The sequence below is a fragment of the Anabrus simplex genome, chromosome 3, assembly GCF_040414725.1.
Source record: "Anabrus simplex isolate iqAnaSimp1 chromosome 3, ASM4041472v1, whole genome shotgun sequence".
Lineage (NCBI taxonomy): Eukaryota > Metazoa > Arthropoda > Insecta > Orthoptera > Tettigoniidae > Anabrus > Anabrus simplex.
The window spans coordinates 245,277,496-245,300,277 of NC_090267.1; the positions used below are offsets into that span (position 1 = coordinate 245,277,496).

Consider the following 22,782-nt stretch of genomic DNA (forward strand, 5'->3'; position numbering starts at 1 on the left):
CCTTTCGCTACGCCATCACGTGCCTTGATTGGTACTGCGTCAGTTGGATCAGTATCTTAGTTTATGCCTGGTGTTTTTCTTGGTGTATTGTCTTACCATTCCCCATTCTGGTGCATGGCGAGATCATATTCTGAGCGTACATACTTTACCTAAAATACGACACAGACCTACCCATACCAACCGTCACCACACGTCACACACACACACTCCAATAACACCACATAGTTTAGTGTAGCCGTAGGTTTATTTACATCGGTGTGTTGGTTAGTGTGTCTAGTTCGTTTGTGTGTATACCATATTATGTCTCTGGCAGCTGGAGACAGTGACAGTGATACCCTCGACGAAGAACTTAATAGTAAATTAACATATCATGGGAGCTTCGACTCTAAGAAACAATCTTCAATTATTGGCAGAAACGATAGATGAAGCCGGACAATCGGACAGGAAGCTACAGTATACGTTAACTTCTCGACCACGACTGTTGTATAGTGTTATAGTATAAAATGATATTGGACTGGATAAGGTGATGATAGGTTGAAGCAAATTTTACTCGATGACAAGCAAGCTCTTTATTCCTTCATATCTCCCGACTGGTTACATACTATTTAACGCCGTGTTTCTCACAGAAGAAGTAGGTCTCCAGCTCACAACTCACGACGTACATCATCCCATCAAATCTTGCCGATCCACAGTGTCCTTCTACACCTGTGGGTTGGCCTGGTGCCCATCGAGTTTCATCCACGCGGTTACCTGAAATAAAACCTCATTCATAAGTATTTAGTAGGCTAGAGTTCTATAATTTGTTATCGGTGCTTTAGAGGAAACCTGAAAACTCAACTTCTACAGCTGGAACAGTAAGTTCTCTAGATAGACTATATTCATATATTTGATTTTAGTACTCATCCGATGAAAATTGCTATGCAGAGATTTTGTTGCTAACCAGGACATGTTACGTTTGCACAGGCCACACACACTAGAAGACAGCATTATAATGACTAAACAGTGATTAAATTATGAAGGTCGATCAAATATGAATAAGACTTTCATTAAACTTCATAAAATTAATTCAAATCAAAACAGGCAAAAAACTATTTTCCTGTATAGCCTCCGCTAATGCCTGGACATATTTTCCATTGCAATAGCAGTTTCTTGATTTCTTCTTCATTTAAATAAACTTTGCTCTCGTGCATTTTATCTGATAAACGGAAAAGTATAGAATCATGGATATGGTTTTGGGTTTAGAAGACGATAGAACGAATTCATATTCACAGTTCTAAGCTCAAAGTTAAAAATACAGTGGATTTACCAAGCTGGTGGATCATCACAAACACCTCCTTCTTTCGCTACACCCAGTACTGTATCGAGTTGGGAACTGACTTGAGGAACGAGAGATTCCACTCGATACAGACCTCCATAAACTTCTTGTCTTCTACGTCGGCGCGAGTAACGTTTGTTGTATCACCGGTAGGCCTAGTTTTGAACGTGGCGAACAAACCTTCGGTCAAACGGATACGCATTACCTTCATCGTCATGTACAGTACATGCTTAGGCTTCACTCCGCGTCTATCTCGTCTACGAATTTCACTCGTAGTGATGTACTCGATCTTGAACGCACGCGGTTCACCGAGGTAGATAGTATAGTACTTGGGAACGAAAGAACTTCAGCGTGTTCAGAATACAACAAACTGATCGGTTGCTGTGCCATGCCCAGTACGAGATCTAAATACTTTTTCCCCGTCCACATTAGAGTATGTTGTTTAGCGAGAAGCAACTCGTATAGAAATACGTTATATCGTCTAGAATCGAGCTAAAAGCTTGCGCTCTGGTATTAACGTAAACTCAACATGTCATTAAGAACTTGTGTTCTTACAGCAACATATAGATGACGCTACTGGCCTAGTATACATAAAAGACGAACAGTGGTTGCCATAGTTACAATGGTGTCAGGAATTATATGACGCTAATTCCACATAGCCCCACCCCCCCCCCCACCCCCAGCCCAAAAACATGTCCATGTTAATACGGTAGGGGTTCGTAGACAATTTCCCATGAAGTTTTGTACCTATTTGTCATTCGAAAATCTCATTCCTCATATGTTTTCTTGTTTTTTTTTTTCAGGTATCTAGCAAATAGTGGACCATGTGGACGTGAGCTGAGATTATCCGGGGCGCGGAACTTCCGCGTGTAGTTCGATATTCAAGATACCCTAACTCCGACAAAGGAAACACTAAAGAGGAGAAGTTACCCCATGATGGTCACCAACCTTCAGGTACCAGAAGATGATGATGATGATGATGATGATGATGATGATGATGGTGGTGGTGATGGTGATAATGATGGTGATAATGATGGTGATGGTGATGATGATGATGATGATGATGATGATGATGATGATGATGATGAAGGAGAAGAAGAAGGAGGAGGAGGTTACAGATCTGGACTAAAAAGAAGGTGGTGATCAAGAGCTAACCAGTAAATATTCTTCCAATTTGGCTTTCGTAGCAGTAGCAGCAGCAGCATCAGCAGCAGTGTGAACCTAGCGTTATCGTGGAGAAGCAGGACGCTGCTAATCGGAGCGTTTCGTCTTTTGGAACGATAAGTCTCCCTAACTTTCTCCACCAGTTCACATTAGTATGAAGCACTGACAGTTCGTCATTCAAGTTAAAAATCGATGCACACAAGACCTTTAGCATCCCAAAAGCTGGTTATGGAAACCTTAGCCGAGAGACATTTGCCTATAACAACGATTGTGCAAAATATAATTTACGATGTTTTATACGCTTTTACCGTGGGATGAATAATTATGGAGACTCTCACTATTATTACACTGTTCACAAACTTCCAAATATTTTCGTGAATATTAATTCAAAAAAAATAGTACGCCTACATAACAAACACTGCAGAATATGTAATTTCATGTAATTTCATGCATTCCTATCGTACGAGCTATGACTATGGATATATTCACTAATTTAGATGTAGGCCTATATTGCTAAGTCCATCAAAGTTACTTATATCAGCGACAACTGTTGTCAGAGAAAAATGATTATTCTAATTTACCTACTCAAGATGATCATGATATTATTATAATAAATCTATTTTTGTTATGTAGATGTGAGATTCAGAAAAACTTTATAAACAATTGTGAAAGTAGAGTTTACTAGTCGAGGGTGCACCTGAGCAATATAGAGGGGAATTCGGAGTATATGTATTATTTATATTTAAGGAGGAAGGTACGCCTGTAAGGGATATAAATTTACATGTTTTAATTTACTTTTTACTTGTAGAATATACTTTTGTGCTTAATCTGGTGAAGAAAAAGAATTGCTTCTTTCAGTTGAGATATGTTCGTAAAATGTCCACATATCTCACATGCTACGTTCCACTCTGTCGTATACTCGCAGTACATTTTCCATAACTTTCGATGTTATGCATAGTTCCAATCATAATTCAAAATCTATTGAAGATACGTGCATGAAATGTTTCATGGGAGAGTATATTATTTATACAAATATGCTTTCGTTCCTTCCTTTAACAAAAGTAATTTTACTTTTTAAATAAGTAGTATTTCGGAATTTAAAAAAGATACGAGAAGTAAAAAATGGAACATTCTGAAGGAATATCTTAGAGATTATGGAGTGTTAATGACGTAAGCATTTAAATAACCAGCACAAAAAAGCATGTTAATATTCGTGAAAACAAGTGAATGGTAATACATATGGTATTATTTCAATAATGTTAAATAAAATTATACAGGTTTGTTCATGAAAAGGCGCAAGTCAACTATTCTCCAGAAGAGTGCAGACCTCAAAATATTAACATTCAGTTTTTAAAAGGGTAATTACTATACTTTTAGCCAACCTTCAAACTTTTTAACTAAAAAAGTGTTTTAATCCCGCAATATGAAAATGAAATGACAACCTACAACCTGTTTTCCAGTCATTGACCAGGTCAGGGATGTAATGAATGATAATAATAATAATAATGTTATTTGTTTTACGTCCCACTAACTACTTTTTAAGGTCTTCGGGGACGCCGAGGTGCCGGAATTTAGTCCCGCAGGAGTTCTTTTACGTGCCAGTAAATCTACCGACACGAGGCTGTCGTATTTGAGCACCTTCAAATACCACCGGACTGAGCCAGGATCGAACCTGCCAAGTTGGAGTTAGAAGGCCAGCGCCTTAACCGTCTGAGCCACTCAGCCCGGCATGTAATGAATGAAACATATATAGGCTGTTATTACAATGGGGTCGCCACTCCCAAGGTGATTTATTAATGAGTGATAAATGCTATGAAATGATAATGGAGAGTGTTGCTGGAATGAAAGATGACAGGGAAAACCGGAGTACCCGGAGAAAAACCTGTCCCGCCTCCGCTTTGTCCAGCACAAATCTCACATAAAGTGACCGGGATTTGAACCACGGTATCCAGTGGTGAGAGGCCGACGCGCTGCCGTCTGAGTCACGGAGGCTCTCCCGCAATATGAACAGGATATTTATTAAAGGGCATAGGCCTAGGGCCTAAGTCAGTTTTTTGAAGAAAGCGAGTTGAAATGAATGGCGTATGGCTTTTAGTGCAGGGAGTGTCCGGGGACATGCTCGGTTCGTCAGATGCAGGTCTTTTGATTTGACACCCGTAGGCGACCTGCGCGTCGTGATGAGGATGAAATGATGATGAAGACGAAACATACACCCAGCCCCCGTGCCAGCGAAATTAACCAATTAAGGTTAAAATTCCAGACCCTGCCGGGAATCGAACCCGGGACCCCTGTGGCCAAAGGCCAGCACGTTAACCATTTAGCCTCGGAGCCGGGCAGAAAGTGAGTTGATTGTGGTAAACGATTCTTTGGGTGTAAACACATCGTTTAGTTCTGAAAGGTTGTAAGTTTCACCCTTAGAAGTGTGTGACCGGGCGAGTTGGCCGTGCGCGTAGAGGCGCGCGGCTGTGAGCTTGCATCTGGGGGATAGTAGGTTCGAATCTCACTATCGGCAGCCCTGAAGATGGTTTTCCATGGTTTCCCATTTTCACACCAGGTAAATGCTGGGGCTGTACCTTAATTAAGGCCACGGCCGCTTCCTTCCAACTCCTAGGCCTTTCCTATCCCATTGCCGCCATAAGACCTATCTGTGTCGGTGCGACGTGAAGCCCCTAGCAAAAAAAAAGAAGTGTATGAAATAATTTTGCCTCTCTTTGCTGTTTATTTATATAATGCCAACTGAGCAGAATTACGGCTTTTCATAAATAAACGCATTTGTGTGCTCATTGTTGGGGTTAAAATCTGCATTTTTTCGGTTGTTTGCTCCGTTTTGCTGTTGGAGGTACTGATAAATCTGTTCTAATGTGGAGGCAAAGAAAAGATTATTAGGCTAAGTTTACTGACTATGTAGAAGTATGGATTTAATGATGATGTTTTGAACTTAAAGGCTTATTTATGAAAAGGCGTAAGTCAAATATTCTTCAGAAAAGTTCATATGTTTCTATCATTAAGCTACACTGCTTAGGAGCAAACTTTAGTCGCAAAAATTCGCCAAATATGTGGCGGAAAAAATGAAGAACTTCAAGTTTTAATCAAAGGTGCTTAGGAAATTTGATTAAGTTTTTTTTGTTTTTTTGTTTTTTGTTTTCGAACAGTTGACAGTATTTATTCACGTCCTTTCATGAATAACCGTTTTATATATTATTTTAGTACTAGAACTAAAAATCTGGTTTTTACTAAATGTAAGTTAGTGAAGGACGTTCTTACTCCATTAAGACTGATCTGCAGTAGCATTGTACTGACTGTTGTTAGTTGAACTGTACTCTCTCTCTCTCTCTCTCTCTCTCTCTCTCTCTCTCTCTCTCTCTCTTCTGTTGCTGCCGTCACTTATCTCCACTCAATATCGTTGCTGCTGCAATTCTACAAAACCTAACCAGTCAATAATTATGGTAGAAATACACCACGCCTGTCAGCCAAGCAGTTCTCAAAATTAAATGCTTACCAGAAACAGTAACGTAGTCGCCTTTCCGAAAACGATCATGGAAGCCGACATGGATGACGTAGTATCTACCAGAAGTAGAGCTTGCTTTTTTCCAGTATTTTAAGTAGAGAGCCTCGAACACTTCTGATTTTCGATCCGAGTCCACGTACACCAACTGTGCTCCTTCCATCACACATGTATCATTAGCCACGTCCCACGTCACAGGACGATCTTTATGTACCTTGATGAAACCAAAGCCAGGGAACTCCACGTACCCGTCATGTGAGGCTGAAAGAAAGAACTATTATTTTAGGGAAATAATAATAATAATAATAATAATAATAATAATAATAATAATAATAATAATAATAATAATAATAATAATAACGTCAGTACAAACTCTCCAGAATCCGAATGACCGCTTGCATCGTTCTGAGTGACGGTGGACTGTTTACCACCTTCAGTGGTAGCTTTCGTTTTCTCAATGCAGTTAACAGATATAATAATTTCGAGTGACTATTGTTAGCCTGGTGCGTAAGGCAGACGCTAGGACACGGGCGTCAAACCTTGTCCGCCGCAAGCAGAGGAGTGCCAGTGATAGAAATACCTGTACACGCAGAAGCAAGTCTCTTCTCCTCAGTCGGCTTGCACTTACCCACGTTGCTGAGTCAGGGCTGTGCAAGTCTATCGATGACAGACTCCAGTTACCTGTTTTGGTCAATCAATCAATCAATCAATCAATCAATCAATCAATCAATCCTACAAGTAATGGTTGAAACTTACAGCAAAATAAGGATTGACACAGTAATATGTTAGTGTATGTTTGTATTTGTGTACTTTTATATCAACGCGGTTGCTTGAAGCCTATCGTAGCCTATTTCATTTTGAGTTGATAAAAACATGACGTTTTGCTACAGAAGCTATATACTAGTGGCATAGTATTCGGTATTACTCTGCTTCATAATTAGTCATAGGAGAATAGAGCATGTTAAGTCCATAAATGAATATATTACTTTTTATTTTGTGGTTTATTGTTTATGGCAGCCTTTAAAGTACAGACATTATTTAACTTCCCTGGTACACGGTGGTTACAAAACAGATTGTTTCGCGCATTTTATGCAAATACCAACAAATGTATCTGTGCTTCGCTACGGTATTCACCCATATATACGGATTTCTACTTAAATTACTGTACGCGCAGTGAGTAAGATAAATTATATGGCATGTCTCCTAGGGCCATCCGAGCATCAAAACAGGGAGGACGCCAATATGTTGCTTCTGATGTAAGGTGGACATTGGGGATGTTTTGACAATGATGGCAGGCCATATTACCTACTGCCATTTGCAATCGAGTTAGGGAGTTCCTACTACAACGGCAGGCCCACTTGCCAACTGTCATTCAAGATAGAGATGGAGAGATTTCATTAAATAAAGGCCCCTTTTCCTAATGACAATCACAATCAACTTGGAGGGATTTCACTATAATCGAGAAATCTAGCGCCATCTGACGTATAAAGAACCTAGATACGACAAAAAGTCACAGACCCAATGTTGAATATCTCTAAAAATTGAACGGCGATTGTGTAATGTGTGCTATGATATGACTTACTATTTAGACACCAGTTACCACGAAACACAGGTCTGAAAACGACATTAAAATTGCCTCCATATTTCGATACTTTCCGGGGCCAAAATGTTGTAGCCTACATTTGAACAGCTTGGAATTTTTTCTCAAAGGAAAGAGTGTCCAGATTTCGGGATTAGCACTCGCTTATATACGGAGTAATTAAGAAAGTTGAAAATAATAGAAAATAGGATTATAACTGAGGACAGCCGAATATGACAAATATGTAAATAAAAAGGATATAATAGAAAATGAAATGTCCGTCACTTAATTGTGAAGATATGAGTTACGGATATAAGAAGGCGGTAACAGAGGAAAAATTTAGGCCCACGGGTTCTTAGGTAAACACACGAGAAGATGGTTTATGGTGTTATTACTTAAGCCTACAGAAGCAAGGAAGAGGCAAGACTTTAAAGCGGAAAACAGAAGTAGAAGAGAAATAGAGTAAAAATTATAGCAAATATCAGAAAACACCTTACGGTGAGAAATAATGGGCTACACTCCGCGGTACTGTTCAAATATTAATAGCATCCTCAGTACTATTCGAGGACGATTGAAACCTCAAACGGTAATCCGCAAATATCTCGCAGAATAGCAGCTTGACGTCTGACTCGCTTTCTACCCAAGGAACAACCAGAAGTTTACAGGAATGACAACGAAAGTGGCATTCTCTTGTTCCCTGCTGGCAAGCAGCCATAGAAGTTGCTATGGTAACCGGTTCTGTCAGTCACTCGATGCAGAGCATGAAAGCCGCAGAAAATAGTCATTTTCTCCGTCATTTGAAGAGTAAGCGAAATTATGTACATAACAAAAGTTGTATAAAATGGAGGAACATTTCACATTTATTCCGCAGATTTTACAGAAAATCAATAGTATAAGAGACAATGGATGAAAACTGTTCCGGTTTTCCTATAAACGCCCAGTCTATTGAGAGATTTTTAAATCATATGCATAGACTTCTCCTGGATAAATATACTCTAAATTTGAAGTTTAGATGACATATATCCAGCCGTTTCTCCATTATGATGGAAGAAACAGACAGAGACACGAAAAATGAAACCACTGGCACGGTCTTGAGATGACCAAAAAGGGACAAATATCTCATAAATTGTCAAAACAAACGAAATTACAGACAACGGACCCCCTAAAACTTTATTTATATAGATAAGCATGGGCACGTTTATAAGTCCAGACCTTCATTTCGACTTTTAATGCTTTTAAACGGTAAGGCATATCCACAAACGGATTCCACCATCAGACGCCTCTTTTAGTGTTCTACATCGATGGTCCTCTCACATTTTCTCGTATCTCCTATAAATATGGGATAAATTTAGTTAGAAACATTAAATAGGGTGAAATTTGGGCTCATTTTTCACATCTTACTTTTTTCGGATACTTGTGTGGCAGCTGGAGCCATGAAATTTGGCTTACATATGGTCACTGGTCGTGTCAGCGTGCGTGCCGAATATTTCTATATTCTATACTTCCTATCAGTGAATCAAATGATATAATATACCTTTATAAAGTTTAAAAAATAACTTAAAAACAAGAAATACAGTTTATCTAACGTATAAGCGATCGAGTTACGAAAAAGCCATAGGACTAAAGTTGTAGATCTCTCCAAATCGAAAGGCGATTGTGCTGCCTGTTTTGTGATACGACTTACCGTTTAGCCACCGATTACCCCGAAACGAAAGTCTGCACCCTCATTAAAATTGCATGCGTATTTCGATATTATGCTGGACCAAAATGATATAGCCTACATTTGAACAGCTTGGAATTTTTTCTTGAAGGAAAGAGTGTCCATATTTCGGAATTAGCACATGCATACATATGGAGTAATTAAGGAAGAAAGTTATACAGTTAAGAAAGTTGAAAATAATAGACAATATGATTATAACTGAGCACAGCCGGAGAGGTCAAGTATTTAAATACCAAGTGGATGTATTGGAAAATGAAATGTCCGACGCTAAATTGTGAAGATATGAGTTACGTAGGCCCTATATAAGAAGATTGTAATATACGGGAGAAATTTAGGCGCAGGGACTCTTAGGTAAACAGTTGAAAAGATTACTTATGGTGTTAATACTTAAACCTAAAGAGGCAAGGAAGAGGCAAAAATTAAAGCGGAAAACAAAAGTAGAAGAGAAATACAGTAAAAAGTATAGGGAATACGAGAAAACACCTTACGGTGTGCCCGTGATCGTGGAAACAGTTTCCCATTCAGCCGCGCGATAACACCGTAACTAGGTCAATTCCCCACTCGCTCCACAGTTCAACTATATTATGTCACAGCTCAAACATCTGGAAAAAGTACACTTTGCTGGACTAGAAACTGTGACGTTCGTGTCCTCGGAAAATCTACTTTAAATGGGCAGGCAAGTATGCACCCAAATGTTCATATCGACACTGTTCTTTCCGTCTGAAATTTGAAGACACTAAAATGCAAATTTATCAAAGTTCAATTCCACCCAGAAATGTTAGTGCGTATAGGTAAAGTTATTGTCTTGGCATTGTTCTTACAGGACGCCATGCCTACAAATATTCTTAGCTCGCTCCTAAATCATGAGTAATTAAGTGAAGTCTGAGCATATTGAGCTAAATGTTAGAAAGTCCCCATACGATGAAGATACATAATACCTAACTCCGCATTCGCCGGAAGTACACTTCTTCGCACGACGTTACTACTTCGAACTCCTGCCAAATAAGGGTAGCTAGCCCATGCGCTGGTCACTTTTATTAATTCGGCTTCACAGACGCTGTTGTATGCTCTTTCAAGGCCATCTCACGCTTTAGCCAATGTATCGCCAATATCGGAATGATGTTACCTTTTCATTGGTTCAAAACATCGCGTCCCCGACGCTTACTTCAAACTCGTGTCGTATGACATCCTAGCCTTTCGCCGGGCTTCCAAAATATGGTCCGTTGGTCCACGCCATTGTCTTCCATTATTTCTTTGTTCTAAAGGAAGCACGTGCAGATCGGGTGCGTCATGTATAAACCCCTCTTTCTTAATATAGCTTGCGAACAAATAGACCCTCGACTCCAAACTTCCTGTTGAAATTGTGAAACCCGTGCCCTGGTCCCTGCAAGTCACTAAGACTCAATGAAACGAAGTATTCGCTGTACTCTCAATAAATGAATGATCAATTACATGAGCACTTCAATAAGGGTTCAGGATGAAAATATAAAAATGGCATCATTTTCAGTTATTTGTGCTCCAAATCTCCATAACAAAAGAACGGATATAATAGGACAGTTACCTAGTTAAGGCAGATACTTTATTTTGGCAGTTGAATTTGAGGTGGCATTTTTCTTCTAAAATCACGACGCAGCAGGATGGACACTTTGGTTTATATATTATTCTATCTTCCTATAATTCCTTTACATACATACAATCATACATACATACACAAATTCATACTTTCCCAACATACACAACAGCCTAAAACTAAGGTTAGAATTAAATCTATATTTAACAACTATGCTAACAGGACATGGTCATATCAAGACGTATTTATACAGGTTCAAAATTACAAACAATCCACTGTGTCCTTCTGCTACAGGTGAGCAAATTATAGACCATATTGTTTTCGAATGTAAAATAACAAATAAAGAAGATACATGTTGATCAGAGTAATACTGAAAGAAGAAAACTGGCCAGTAAATCAAAATTAGACTTATAAGTAAATACAAAGACAAATTCTTAAAATTCATCACTCGTGTAAGGGACAAATAACTAAATAACAGATTAGTATTGCGTGTACTTATCACATCTTACAAATATGAAAAGAAACATACAATATTTATAGAACATAGATTAAGAAAATGTCTTTACTGTAATATTACTGCTGTAATGGAGCATACAGAATGAATTCCAATATAAAAAAATACATACAGACATACAACATATAACATATTATCATAGGCGTTTACTTGCCAGCGCGTATAATAAAAATTGAATAAATAATAGCAGATGGAGATTTGTCTAAAACCTCTGACAAAAATTCAGTAAACCTGAGGGAGACTGTAGAAATCACCGCATTATCTACAATTTTAAAAGGAAATTCAATACTTACCTGTGAATGTGGTTGTTGAAGTCATTAGTGTGCTCTCTGTGGTAACCTGATAGTCAGTAGAATAAACCACCCCCTCTGCATCTGCACAAGAACATGCCAGTCCCAAATCACTCAACAGCTTAGAAACACAAATTAACAGACACAAAAGATTAATCATCTTCCTAGCGTTATTCCCGCACAGTGACAGGGTCCGCTATGACAGCCATATTAGTTTGTTATGTAAATAATGATGATATATTAGCAAATACACTATAGACAATACTGGACACTTCCGTACTCTCCCATACTAAACTGAGAGACATGTTGACAGTGGCGCATCTGGTGACCTTAAACATCAGGCGGCAAAGTTGTATGTTAAAATTGATAGAAATAATGAAAATAAATCATGTCTTTATTTGCTTTGTTCTACTACGAAAGTTGAATGTTAATGCTGATAGAAATAACTGGACTCAGTAATGATTTCGTTCTGTGCGAATCCTTGGCTGAATGGTCAACGTTGAAGCCATCGGTTTAGAAGGTTCCGGATTCGATTCCCGGCCGGATCGGGGATTTTAATCGCGTTTAATTAATTCTTCTGTCGCAGGGACTGTGTTTGTATATCTTCAAATACGTTTCTCTTCATATTCAGACAACACACTGCACTTCCAACTACCACAGAAACATACAATAGTGATTACTAGACCTCAGATTTTTAGGTGCTTAAATGTTATTTTAGCTGCCTAAAATAGACTCTCAAATAGGTTCTAAATTATTTTTAGGCAGATTCAACTTTACGTATTTTAATAGGCATCAATTGAAATACCATGTTTATTTTGCTAAATTGATAAGAACTAGTTAGGGGGAAATACAAAACAAATTTCACTCACCTCTTTGTTACAAACCTCACCGAATATAATTATACCGTCCAATGAGAAATGGGAAAACTCCTGTAACCACTTTTTAATTAAAGACGGCTTGGAATCTGACACTTTCGGCGTAACTCATAGTATATTACTACACTCAGTTTCAAGGTCATCCCGCTAGGTGCGCTGGCAATCAATGTCTTGCGATATCTCGCAAAGTGCCACGTATTCTCTATAGTGTATTTGATATTATTTAACATGGATATGTTTATGGGCTAAAACCTCCGACAAAAGTTCAGTAAATTCAGAATTAGCGTGGACAGTTTTTCCACACCACGGTAACTTTGGCAATAAGTTTACGTCATCTATGTATCCTAAGACAGGAAAAACATATCCGTGCTTCTATGCTTCTCCATATAGTGGAGGAACTTGGTTAAAAACAAACAAAATACAGTTATGTTGAGCACTAAGCCCGAAGGCTGGTTGGAACCTCAGCAGTTCAACCGTCAGCTGTCATAGATGGTCTAGGCATCAGTGGAGAAGTGTTACAAGGAAATGAGGTGTGAGGAAGTTTCGCGTTGCTTTCCTCACTGTGCGAGAAGTTATCATACATACCAGTCTGCGAAGACCACTGAAATGCACGCACTAACCGACCCTATGAGCGGTATTTTCACACCATTCATAATATGGACTGGCTGCATAAATAATAGCATTACTAGCATCACTCATACTTCAGTCACTTACATATTATCAAAGCCAAGGATGAGACTGAGACAAGTCAATGAAAGGAACACATTTGTTCTCGGCCATACCAGGAGACACCTCCCGAAGGTATCACCACCTTGACGAAGGCAAAAATATTTTGCCGGGTATTTACTGGAGGCTTGCATGGTCAAATGATCCTTAGAGCTATGCCAGCGGGAGCATCTGCTCCTGGTAGGGTCACCCAAGCCGGACAGGTCTAAGGTGATGATCCAGACTAAGAGTGATACCCTGGTCCTCCAGGTTGAGGGTTGAGCGGAGGGTTAACTTCCCTACCTCGTAAAAAAAAAACTGTTACGGATACCTTAAGTATGAATAAAGCAGGACTGGAAAACTTGGTGACGAACCGGCGAGAAAAACGACTAAAGAGAAGTAAAAAGGATATTATATTAGGAACGTGGAGAAAGTTAGGAGTTAAACGTTGGAGAAGAAAAGCTGAGGACCGAGATGAATGGAGGCAGGTGATAAAGGAGGCCAAGGACCTACAAGGACTGTAGCGCCGACCAGTAAGTAGTATACCAGGAGACATAGTGCAGTGTGGACACTACGTCTCGCCACCAAAGGCACATAATGCAATATAACTGCATTTGATGGAAATAAAAATATGTTATAAAGGAATAAAACTACTCTCAATGATATGTTTAATGTTATAGCCTAATTTAGGTGGTTTCAGCCCAATGAAAAGCAAACACAAAAATTAGCATTTCGTTCTACAGGGAAGGGATTGAAATATTCGCTTTCAACTATTTTTTCTAGCAAACCACTACTGGGCATATAATCGAACGAAGATATGTGATGCATTCTGAATATTGGTTAAAGCGTCCAGCCTATCACATTTTTGTAATCGAAGTAAACTTTCGACGTATTAGTTAGTGTTCAGTACATAGGCCTATAGTACATATCGAAGAGATGTTAAGTACAGAACAAAAATCGCCAACCGGACACCAGTGGGATCCGAACCCACTACCTTTCGACTTCGCGTCCGATGCCCTATCCAATAGAGCTATGCTGGAGTAGGTCATATTTGTTCTGTTGGAAAGGATCCAAGATACAGATCTAGCACTATTGCTATCACACTGTAGAGTGCGTGCAAGTCGCCCGTTGTGGGTCGCATTGTACTAGAAATAAATGTTCAACGTATTAAATCATGTTCACTACATATCGTTGGCTTGGAAGTAGATCGCCACAACTCAAAAAAGTTAATTTTCTGGAGAAGTATTTCAAATTAATGCATACTTAAAATCTAGATATATGAAAGATTTTGCGTTCAAGCGCGAAGGAACGTATTTAGTGAAATGTAGGTATTATCCTAAATATTTGCGTATAATATTTTTATACTCAACCTCATGACTCCCTCTAGATCATCCTTAATTTCGATTTGTAAAAGTATTTCCCAAAAGCGGTTGTTACTTTTTGTCGGTAAATTATGGAACAAATTTAAACACAATCACTACAAAATAATATTCAGCCTATTTTATGAAAAAATTCAGCAATAAACGCATCACAAATGAACCAGATGTACTAACCACAAGGCCACACTGTTATAAAAGTCATAGTAGGATCTTGGTACAACGTTCTTTTTAAATAAGGAGAGGTGGTGGTGGTGATTATTATTTAAGAGGAACTAAAACTAGGCAACCTTCCTCTATATAACACTGATCAGATAGGAAATATGGAAGGGATCCAACACTTAAAAAATGAAGGTATCGGCCAAAGGAAGACAAGGGCCACGAAGGCCGTGAAAATGGAAGACTCCCTAGGCCTCGAGTGCTCTAATACCGTCGGGGTGTGAAGGAGATCAATCCCAGAGTTTTGGCATCTGTAATTTCTTTTTTATGTCTGTAAGCTTTATTGAGTTTCACAGAATGGATATCAGCTTGTTGGCGTCTTGAAGTCAGGACATGCACAGTGAAAAATTCTTCGTCTTTGTAAGAATATTTTATAAAATAGTGTCCTGGGGTGCCCTTTCTGTACCATCAGCACTTTCATGTCTGGCAATCTAACAGGTTCATCATCCAAGTTTTTGCTGAAGTTCTTAATACCAAGCTCCTTGGCAAGATCTTTAAGATTAAAGCGTGCCTTTGAAAGCGTACAGATTTTTTGCCATATATTTTTAAATTATTAAAGAAAAAAGTAGCATTCTGATTGGCCAAAACGCTCGACAACGCTCCACTGCCGGGCATGTGCGTGACGGGAATTCTAAAGGGTGACGTCTGGTATGAAGATTCCTCGTTGTAGACTACGTGATTGTGCGATCAGACGTGGACTCGTGGTTTGTCGAGAGTATTTCACGTACAGTTTTCGGGTTCACTTAACTGATTGGTGACAGTCCCAATGGCAGCTGTAATCGCGTACATCATATCTATAGCACGATGTGTAAATATATAGAGTTATCACTTACTTTTATTATTTGAAAGGATCAACTACTTCCCAGACAATCCGGGCTGCAAAAAGGGCAATTTCCTTGCGAAACAAAACAATCTAAACTAAAACATTAAATGAAACACACAACAATGACTCTAAAAATACAAAATTCTTAAAATCCCTACGAGTAGCTGCACGGTTTGAGTCATGTAGCTGTCGGTTTGCATTTGCGAGAGAATGGGTTCGAGCCCCACTGCTGGCAGCTTTGAAGGTTGTTGCCTGTGGTCCTACTTTTTTTTTTTTTTGCTAGGGGCTTTACGTCGCACCGACACAGATAGGTCTTATGGCGACGATGGGATAGAAAGGCCTAGGAGTTGGAAGGAAGCGGCCGTGGCCTTAATTAAGGCACAGTACCAGCATTTGCCTGGTGTGAAAATGGGAAAGCACGGAAAACCATCTTCAGGGCTGCCGATAGTGGGATTCGAACCTACTATCTCCCGGATGCAAGCTCACAGCCGCGCGCCTCTACGTGCACGGCCAACTCGCCCGGTGGTCCTACTTTCACACCAGGCAAATGCTGAGGGCTGTACCTTAATTAAAGCCGCGGTCGCTTGCTTCTTAATGCTAGCCGTTTCCTACCCCATCGTCGCCATAGACCTATCTGTGTCGGTGCAACATAAAACTCATTATAAAACAAAAAAGTTCATAAAATATCATTCACCGTCATAATAAAGACATCTACAAAAATTCACTTGACACATAATTAACAGGTAATACAAATCCTAAAAGTAAACGTTCAAAAAAGTACCTTGGTAGCACATGGGGCAATTTTATATTAAGGCACGATATCTGACCTACCGTGGGGCAGCATGGGTACCTCCTCTAGTTTAGAATTAAGCTTGGTGTCAAGCATGCCGTTACGGACATTGCAGTACTTCGCCAATGTGGGGAACGAAGTTATCATCGATGCCTGGGGTGTCCGAACGTGTCCAGCAATCAATGAGGGGGCGTGTTTAGCCGTGCACATCTTGTACTAGGAAGTCTGTAGCTCGTAAATGTTCGACCGTACGACATATGTTCATAAGGACTTTTGTGTTGTTTTGGGATGTACTGCCCAGCAACCCCCCTATTATTACTTCGCACATGTTTGGGAACACCGTGGACAATTTTTCCATAAACACATAACCTAGCATCAATCCTGTTCACACTTCCCGTCGAATCCTGCACTCACAGAAGCCGGTCGCCACATTTGCACCGTCCCATCCCTCTTGCCCTCGACTAACCCGCTCAGCCCGCCATGTGCATTGTCGACTGTCCTGCTTCAGGACGAGCGGGCAGGACATGGACCTGTATTCCCATGTAGACGGACATACGGGTATGGGTCACTCTTTCTCTCCATCCTGAAGGAAATGATTCTATTTCCTCGCTTGAAGAAGAGCTTGGTAAAAATCAGCACAAATAGATGTGAACGCAACAAACAGATAATAATGGCAAGGTTCAGTTAATACCATAGAGTTAGTATATTATACACTAGAGGTAGCATTGGCGCTGCAGTCGCGTGCGAAGTTGAACGAGCGCGCTGTTTGGCAAAAGCTGGATTGTTTGGCACTGTCACTAATGGAGCTTCCCAATAAATTGAAGTTTATACTTCTTTGAAGGAAAATGTCAGTCTCCTATGCAGCTTATGGCTACATAGAGAGGTTCATAAAGGGCCATAGCATATCATTTCACAGGTATTTTTCCTTGAAATTAATTTTCGTACGTATAAAATAATACTTTGCATGACACTCATTGTCATATGAATTGGCCTACTTAGGCTGACTTCGCGACTGATTCCCCTGTGGGGCTGAATGAGATTCTTTGGATCTTACCTTGAAGACTGAAATTAATGTTTTACGAAATATAAGGGATGACATTTTCCTTTCACTGAATGGTCATGTGCATGATACCGAGCGAGTGGCTGCAGGCTTTAGGTCACGTAGCTGTCAGTTTACATTTAGGACATAGTGGGTTTGAACCCCACTGTCGGAAGCTCTGAAGATAGTTTCCAATTCTCACACCAGGTAAATGCTGGAGCTGTACCTTAATTAAGGCCAAAGTCGTTTTCATCCCATTCCTAGCCTTTTCCTGTCCTATAGTCATCGTAAACCTGTGTATGTCGTTGCGACGTAAAGCAAATTGGTACAAAAAAGAAAATAAGGAAAGATGTGCATGATAGTCTGGAATTGTGGTCCGTTTTTCACTTTTTGTGTGTATTTATAGTAGGCCTATTAAAAGCTATTGAATATATTTTCTATATAGGCCTATACAGTTTTTTGCTTTCCCTTCATACAATGCGTGTAGGAGTCACCATTCACAGCTTACCACATTTTACAATGTAGAGACTAGATGTGCCACACCGTGTGAACATCTGAGTCCTTTACTTTCGTCAATATTATTATTCGTTTAAATGCCATACAGGACTGTATACAAGCATAATGTATAATAGACTGAACGAGTTTGAGGTGCGGTTAGGGCCTCGCAGCTGTAAGGTTGCTTTCGGGAAAGAGTGGGTTCAAACCCCACTATCGGCAGCCCCGAAGATGATTTTTCGTGTTTTCCCATTTTCACACCAGGCAAATGCTGGGGCTGTACCTTAATTAAGTCGACGGGCGCTTCTTTCCCTTTCCCAACCCAGCATCGCCGTAAGGCCTATATGTGTCAGTGCGATGTAAATCAAATTGTAAAAAACATTGTAACTACTTTTTCAATTCTCTTCAATCATATGTTTTAGCACTCTCCCTTTCCATTAACGGAAATCATTTTACAAGTTAAAATCTTAAAGCAAATCATACATTTCAGGAAAAGCTAAATAAAAACTCCATAATAGGCTGAAACCACAACCGAATGTCATATTTCCACTTGTAATGATGTTTAGAAAACATCGACAATAATAATAATAATAATAATAATAATAATAATAATAATAATAATAATAATAATAGTGGCTTTACGTCCCACTACGTACTTGCACGGTTTTTGGAGACGCTGAGGTGTCAGAATTTTTTTCCCACGGGAGTTCTTTCATGTGCTACAAGAGGCTGACTTATCTGAGCACCATCAAGTATCACCGGACTGAGCCAGGCTCGAACCTGTCAACTTGGGCTCAGAAAGCTAGGGTCTAAACCGGCGATGATAATATTTTGTCTACTTTACCCCAAAATCTCGCCAACGTTTTAGGCCTAAAATCCCGCTCATCCGCTTCATACGAGAGAGGACATTTTCGGTCGTTGGGCAGAATTATACCAAATTTATGGTAATTTACACAAAAATAGCGAAATATACGAGCCCTCCTTCTAAACGTATGTTGTTAGAAGACTTAATATGAACAGTAAATTGATTTTTGTTACTTAACTGCACGTGAACACCGTCCCCTTTTATTACGCATTTAATCCTGTATTCATGCTTTTTTGGCTTTCTTTTTTACTGGAGAGAAGCATCACAACTATACTGTAGTATCTGAGAATATTTACATGTAAGAATTTTAAACCTTATGTATATCCACACAGTTTTAAAAGGCCCCGATTTAACATTGATGAGTACGGCGGAATTAGGTTTTTGCCAAACAGCTACGATTTCAACATGCTCCGCTCGCTACATTGATTCTCTCGTAGACGGTGGCGCCAATGCTACCTCTAGTGAATAATTTACTAACTCTATGGTTAATACAACTTACTTGTGATTCCTTGTTCAGTAGAGGGGTTTACTAACGTGTATTTGCTCGTGCTTCCTTCTGCGCTCTCTTCTGCCGTCGTTGAATGGTTTAGTTCTGAAAGAATGAATATCAGCAAATAAGAACATGCAAAGAACAGCAATAAAGTAACAGTTCTTGAGATATACGACTTCTTTTAAAATAAGGAATAATGCGAGAGATTTTTTCCATGTCAGCCATGAAGCCGAACCTAAGTCAAAAAGGGAAAAAAGGCACGGTGGGGAGAAGTATATCTTATAATAGCCATATTAGGGAACGAAAATAGGAAAGTCCAGCGCTAAACAAATAATACGTACATAAATGCAGTGGGCGTTCCATTAATCAGCCTGGCGACCAGACCATTGGTTGTAGAATGAAATGGCCGGTTAAACCTTCATTATTAAAACAAAAGGCCTATCCACCAATGTATAGTTATATCCTTTAAATGAAGATACTTCACCATGTTTAAACTATATTTTGAAACAAATTAGGCTTATAATGTGTGTTGAATTATAGCAATATACAGTATTACAAATTACTTAAAAATAATATAATAGTAGGCATAGTACGTACATTCAAATAAATTCATTTTTCACTTCACAATATCACTTATTCACCATTAGTTTTACTTATTATGGCTTCTTTCAAGTGGCGAAGTTGGGCGCCTAGCCTTCTCTTACACTAACCATATTTTACAAATGTTATTAATTATAATAATAGGTTTATTATCAATTATAGTGAAAATAAAAGGTTATTCACCACGTAAGTCCTCACAACTCAGCTTGATATCGTTCACATTTCTGACCGCATAGTTCACAGGTGCACTCTAAGGCTGTGGATTCCGTGTACTGAGAAACGAGTTATCATATGTCGAAATCATAACCGGGCGCTTTCCAGTCCGAAGATGTCATGGCTTCAGTTGCATATTTCTTTCCTCTTGGCTTGTAGATCCGTTAGCAGGTCTTGGTAGGCGGCTGTGGATAGCAGGCGCATCTGTAGTCTTATATCATCTGTATAAAAGGATTCCCTGGCTAATTCAGAAGTTAGTCTGGACGGGGGGTATCGTGACAAACACAAAATCTTCTTCAGAAAAGTTACTTTTGTTTTCTCATCAGTTGGATTGCTACACCTTTCCAAGATGCTGGTGGCCATTGCTCCTTCGAGACGCCTCTGCAAGCCTCTTATGTATAACAATGCAGTGGCGGTGCACTAGGGGAAGCATGTGCCTCCACTTGTATAAATGCCTGCCTTTGGCCTTCATATCAAAAATAGGGTTGCTAGCAGGACCTAGTGTTTACAGTGCACTATGTCTTCTGGTATAGCCTAACAATTTTATTACATTCATTGATCTGTCTCTGTCTTATCCTTGGCTCTGGCAATATGAAAGTGACTGAGGTATGAGCGATTCGAGTAATACCATTCCTTCTGTAGCCAGTCCCTGCTACGAATTGTGTGAAAATGTTGCTCATAGGGTTCTGTGGGCTTGGCAGACTGATATGTAACAGCAGCTTCTGGCTCGGTGAGGAAAGCAACAGGAAACTACCTCACTCCTCATATCCCTAATACGCCTCTTCAGTGATGGCTAAGCCATCTATGACAGCTGATGGCGGGGCTGTTGAGGATCCAACCAGCCTTAGAGCTGAGGACTCAACATACGAAGGTTCCCTACAATATTACCTGTATAAAGGACTACATTTTCTACGATAATCAACTGACGCTTCTGTTTCCTCATTATTTATATCTTCACGTTTACATTAACAGCGGCCCTGAACACGTTGTTTGCAAGACATACTTTTGTGTGCTTGTGTTAACGCCTTTATTTTGTTGTCAATAAACGCAATATCACATTAGGTGAAATAACAGCCAATTTTTATTTGAACCAATTTTATTAGAACCACATAATTTTATAAGAAGAAGTTTTAGTCTCGGACTCATTAATTTTAGAATTACCATAGACAATGCTCCAATAACATGTTTTATTAAAGTATCAATGTATTATTCACATTAAGTGTACCAATTTTTAGTAATTAGGCTACGAGGCTAATCTTTTAGCTTCTCTTTTAATAATATGTGTAACTTTTTAAGGTTGTATTTTAGGCTGAAGATGCCCTAAATTAGGGGCGAAACATGTCCCGAAAATATTAAGTATTAATATATTTATGTAACCACTCATAAGTGGATGTAAAGTATTGAACAGGTGGTTTAATAAATACCTTCATTGTTTTTGAACTATAACAATTTTCAATACGGATCAATAATGAGGTTTATAACTTGTAAGGTGTAGCAATCCAACTGATGAGCCCACTGCTACACTGGGGTAAGAAACGATGGTAATTTCACGATTGAAAAATACTAAAGAGCTTAAATGTTTTTAACATTTTCAATCGATGAAATTAAATTATGGTTTCCTTCTAGGAACTTTAGTTTTGATTCTCTTATGTTGTTTTTGGTAAGATAGGGCCAAATGATTTATATCCCATATGTGGCGATAGGGCTTATTTTACTACAGAATATCCTCATAGCTGTGTCAATAGATAGTCTTCGTAGAAGTTTGATTTCGTTCGTTGCAATTACAGTTGCTGTCACCCTCGTTGTTACATGTTTCGTGAAGGAGGTTTCGAAAGTCTGCAAGGTTACCCCAAGATAGCTGAAATCATTTACGAATTTTAGGGAGACTTATTTATAGGATAAGTTGATCTATGGTGGCAACTCTGCCACCCCTTCTGAATATCATGTGAACCGTTTTGTCCATGTTTAACTGGAGTTTGTTTCTTTTTGCCCAGGATACCAGTAGAACCCAGCATTTCTGTAAGTCTTCTAAATTGGAAGAGCCAAGGGCCATGTCATCTACATAGGTATGTAGAGATATTTGCCCTTCAGATCCCTTCAGTATTTCTACGACGTCTGCAATAATTAGGTTGAATAAGAGCGGACTAATCGGGTCAGCCTTTAGAACACACCGTCGTCTGGATGATAGGTCGTGAGAATAGAAGATTGCCTCTTACAATGACTGTTTTATCCTGTAATACAGTCTAACAGAGTTGCATTACAGTAACACTCGCTGACTACTGTACATTAACCAATATGAATATCGAGTAACATTGCTCAAATCAAACCAAACCAAACCAAACCCCATGGCACTACAGCCCTTGAAGGGCCTTGGCCTACCAAGCGACCGCTGCTCAGCCCGAAGGCCTGCAGATTACGAGGGGTCGTGTGGTCAGCACGACGAATCCTCTCGGCCGTTATTCTTGGCTTTCTAGACCGGCATTGCTCAAATACACACACAATAATTATACATATTACATACCTACCAACTAGATATAGGCCTACATTTATATAAATACACCTTTGAATAAAAATGATTCTGTCATCAAACTCGTAAGAACTATGATGCCAATAAAATGAACACAAGAAACTGAAT

At 39.3% G+C, this 22,782-nt stretch overlaps 1 protein-coding gene across 1 annotated transcript in view; it reads right to left on the reverse strand.

Moving 5' to 3' along the window:
• Window positions 1–555: 555 nt before the first annotated feature.
• Window positions 556–22,782, reverse strand: part of lectin-29Ca — a 41,039-nt gene continuing 18,812 nt past the window's right edge. The window contains exons 4-7 of the mRNA XM_067144319.2: window positions 19,344–19,436; window positions 11,661–11,741; window positions 5,979–6,245; window positions 556–750 (exon numbers count right to left, since the gene is read on the reverse strand). Of these exons, the coding sequence (XP_067000420.2) occupies window positions 602–750; window positions 5,979–6,245; window positions 11,661–11,741; window positions 19,344–19,436 (590 nt within the window). The 3' untranslated portion in view covers window positions 556–601. The remainder of the gene's footprint in view (window positions 751–5,978; window positions 6,246–11,660; window positions 11,742–19,343; window positions 19,437–22,782) is intronic.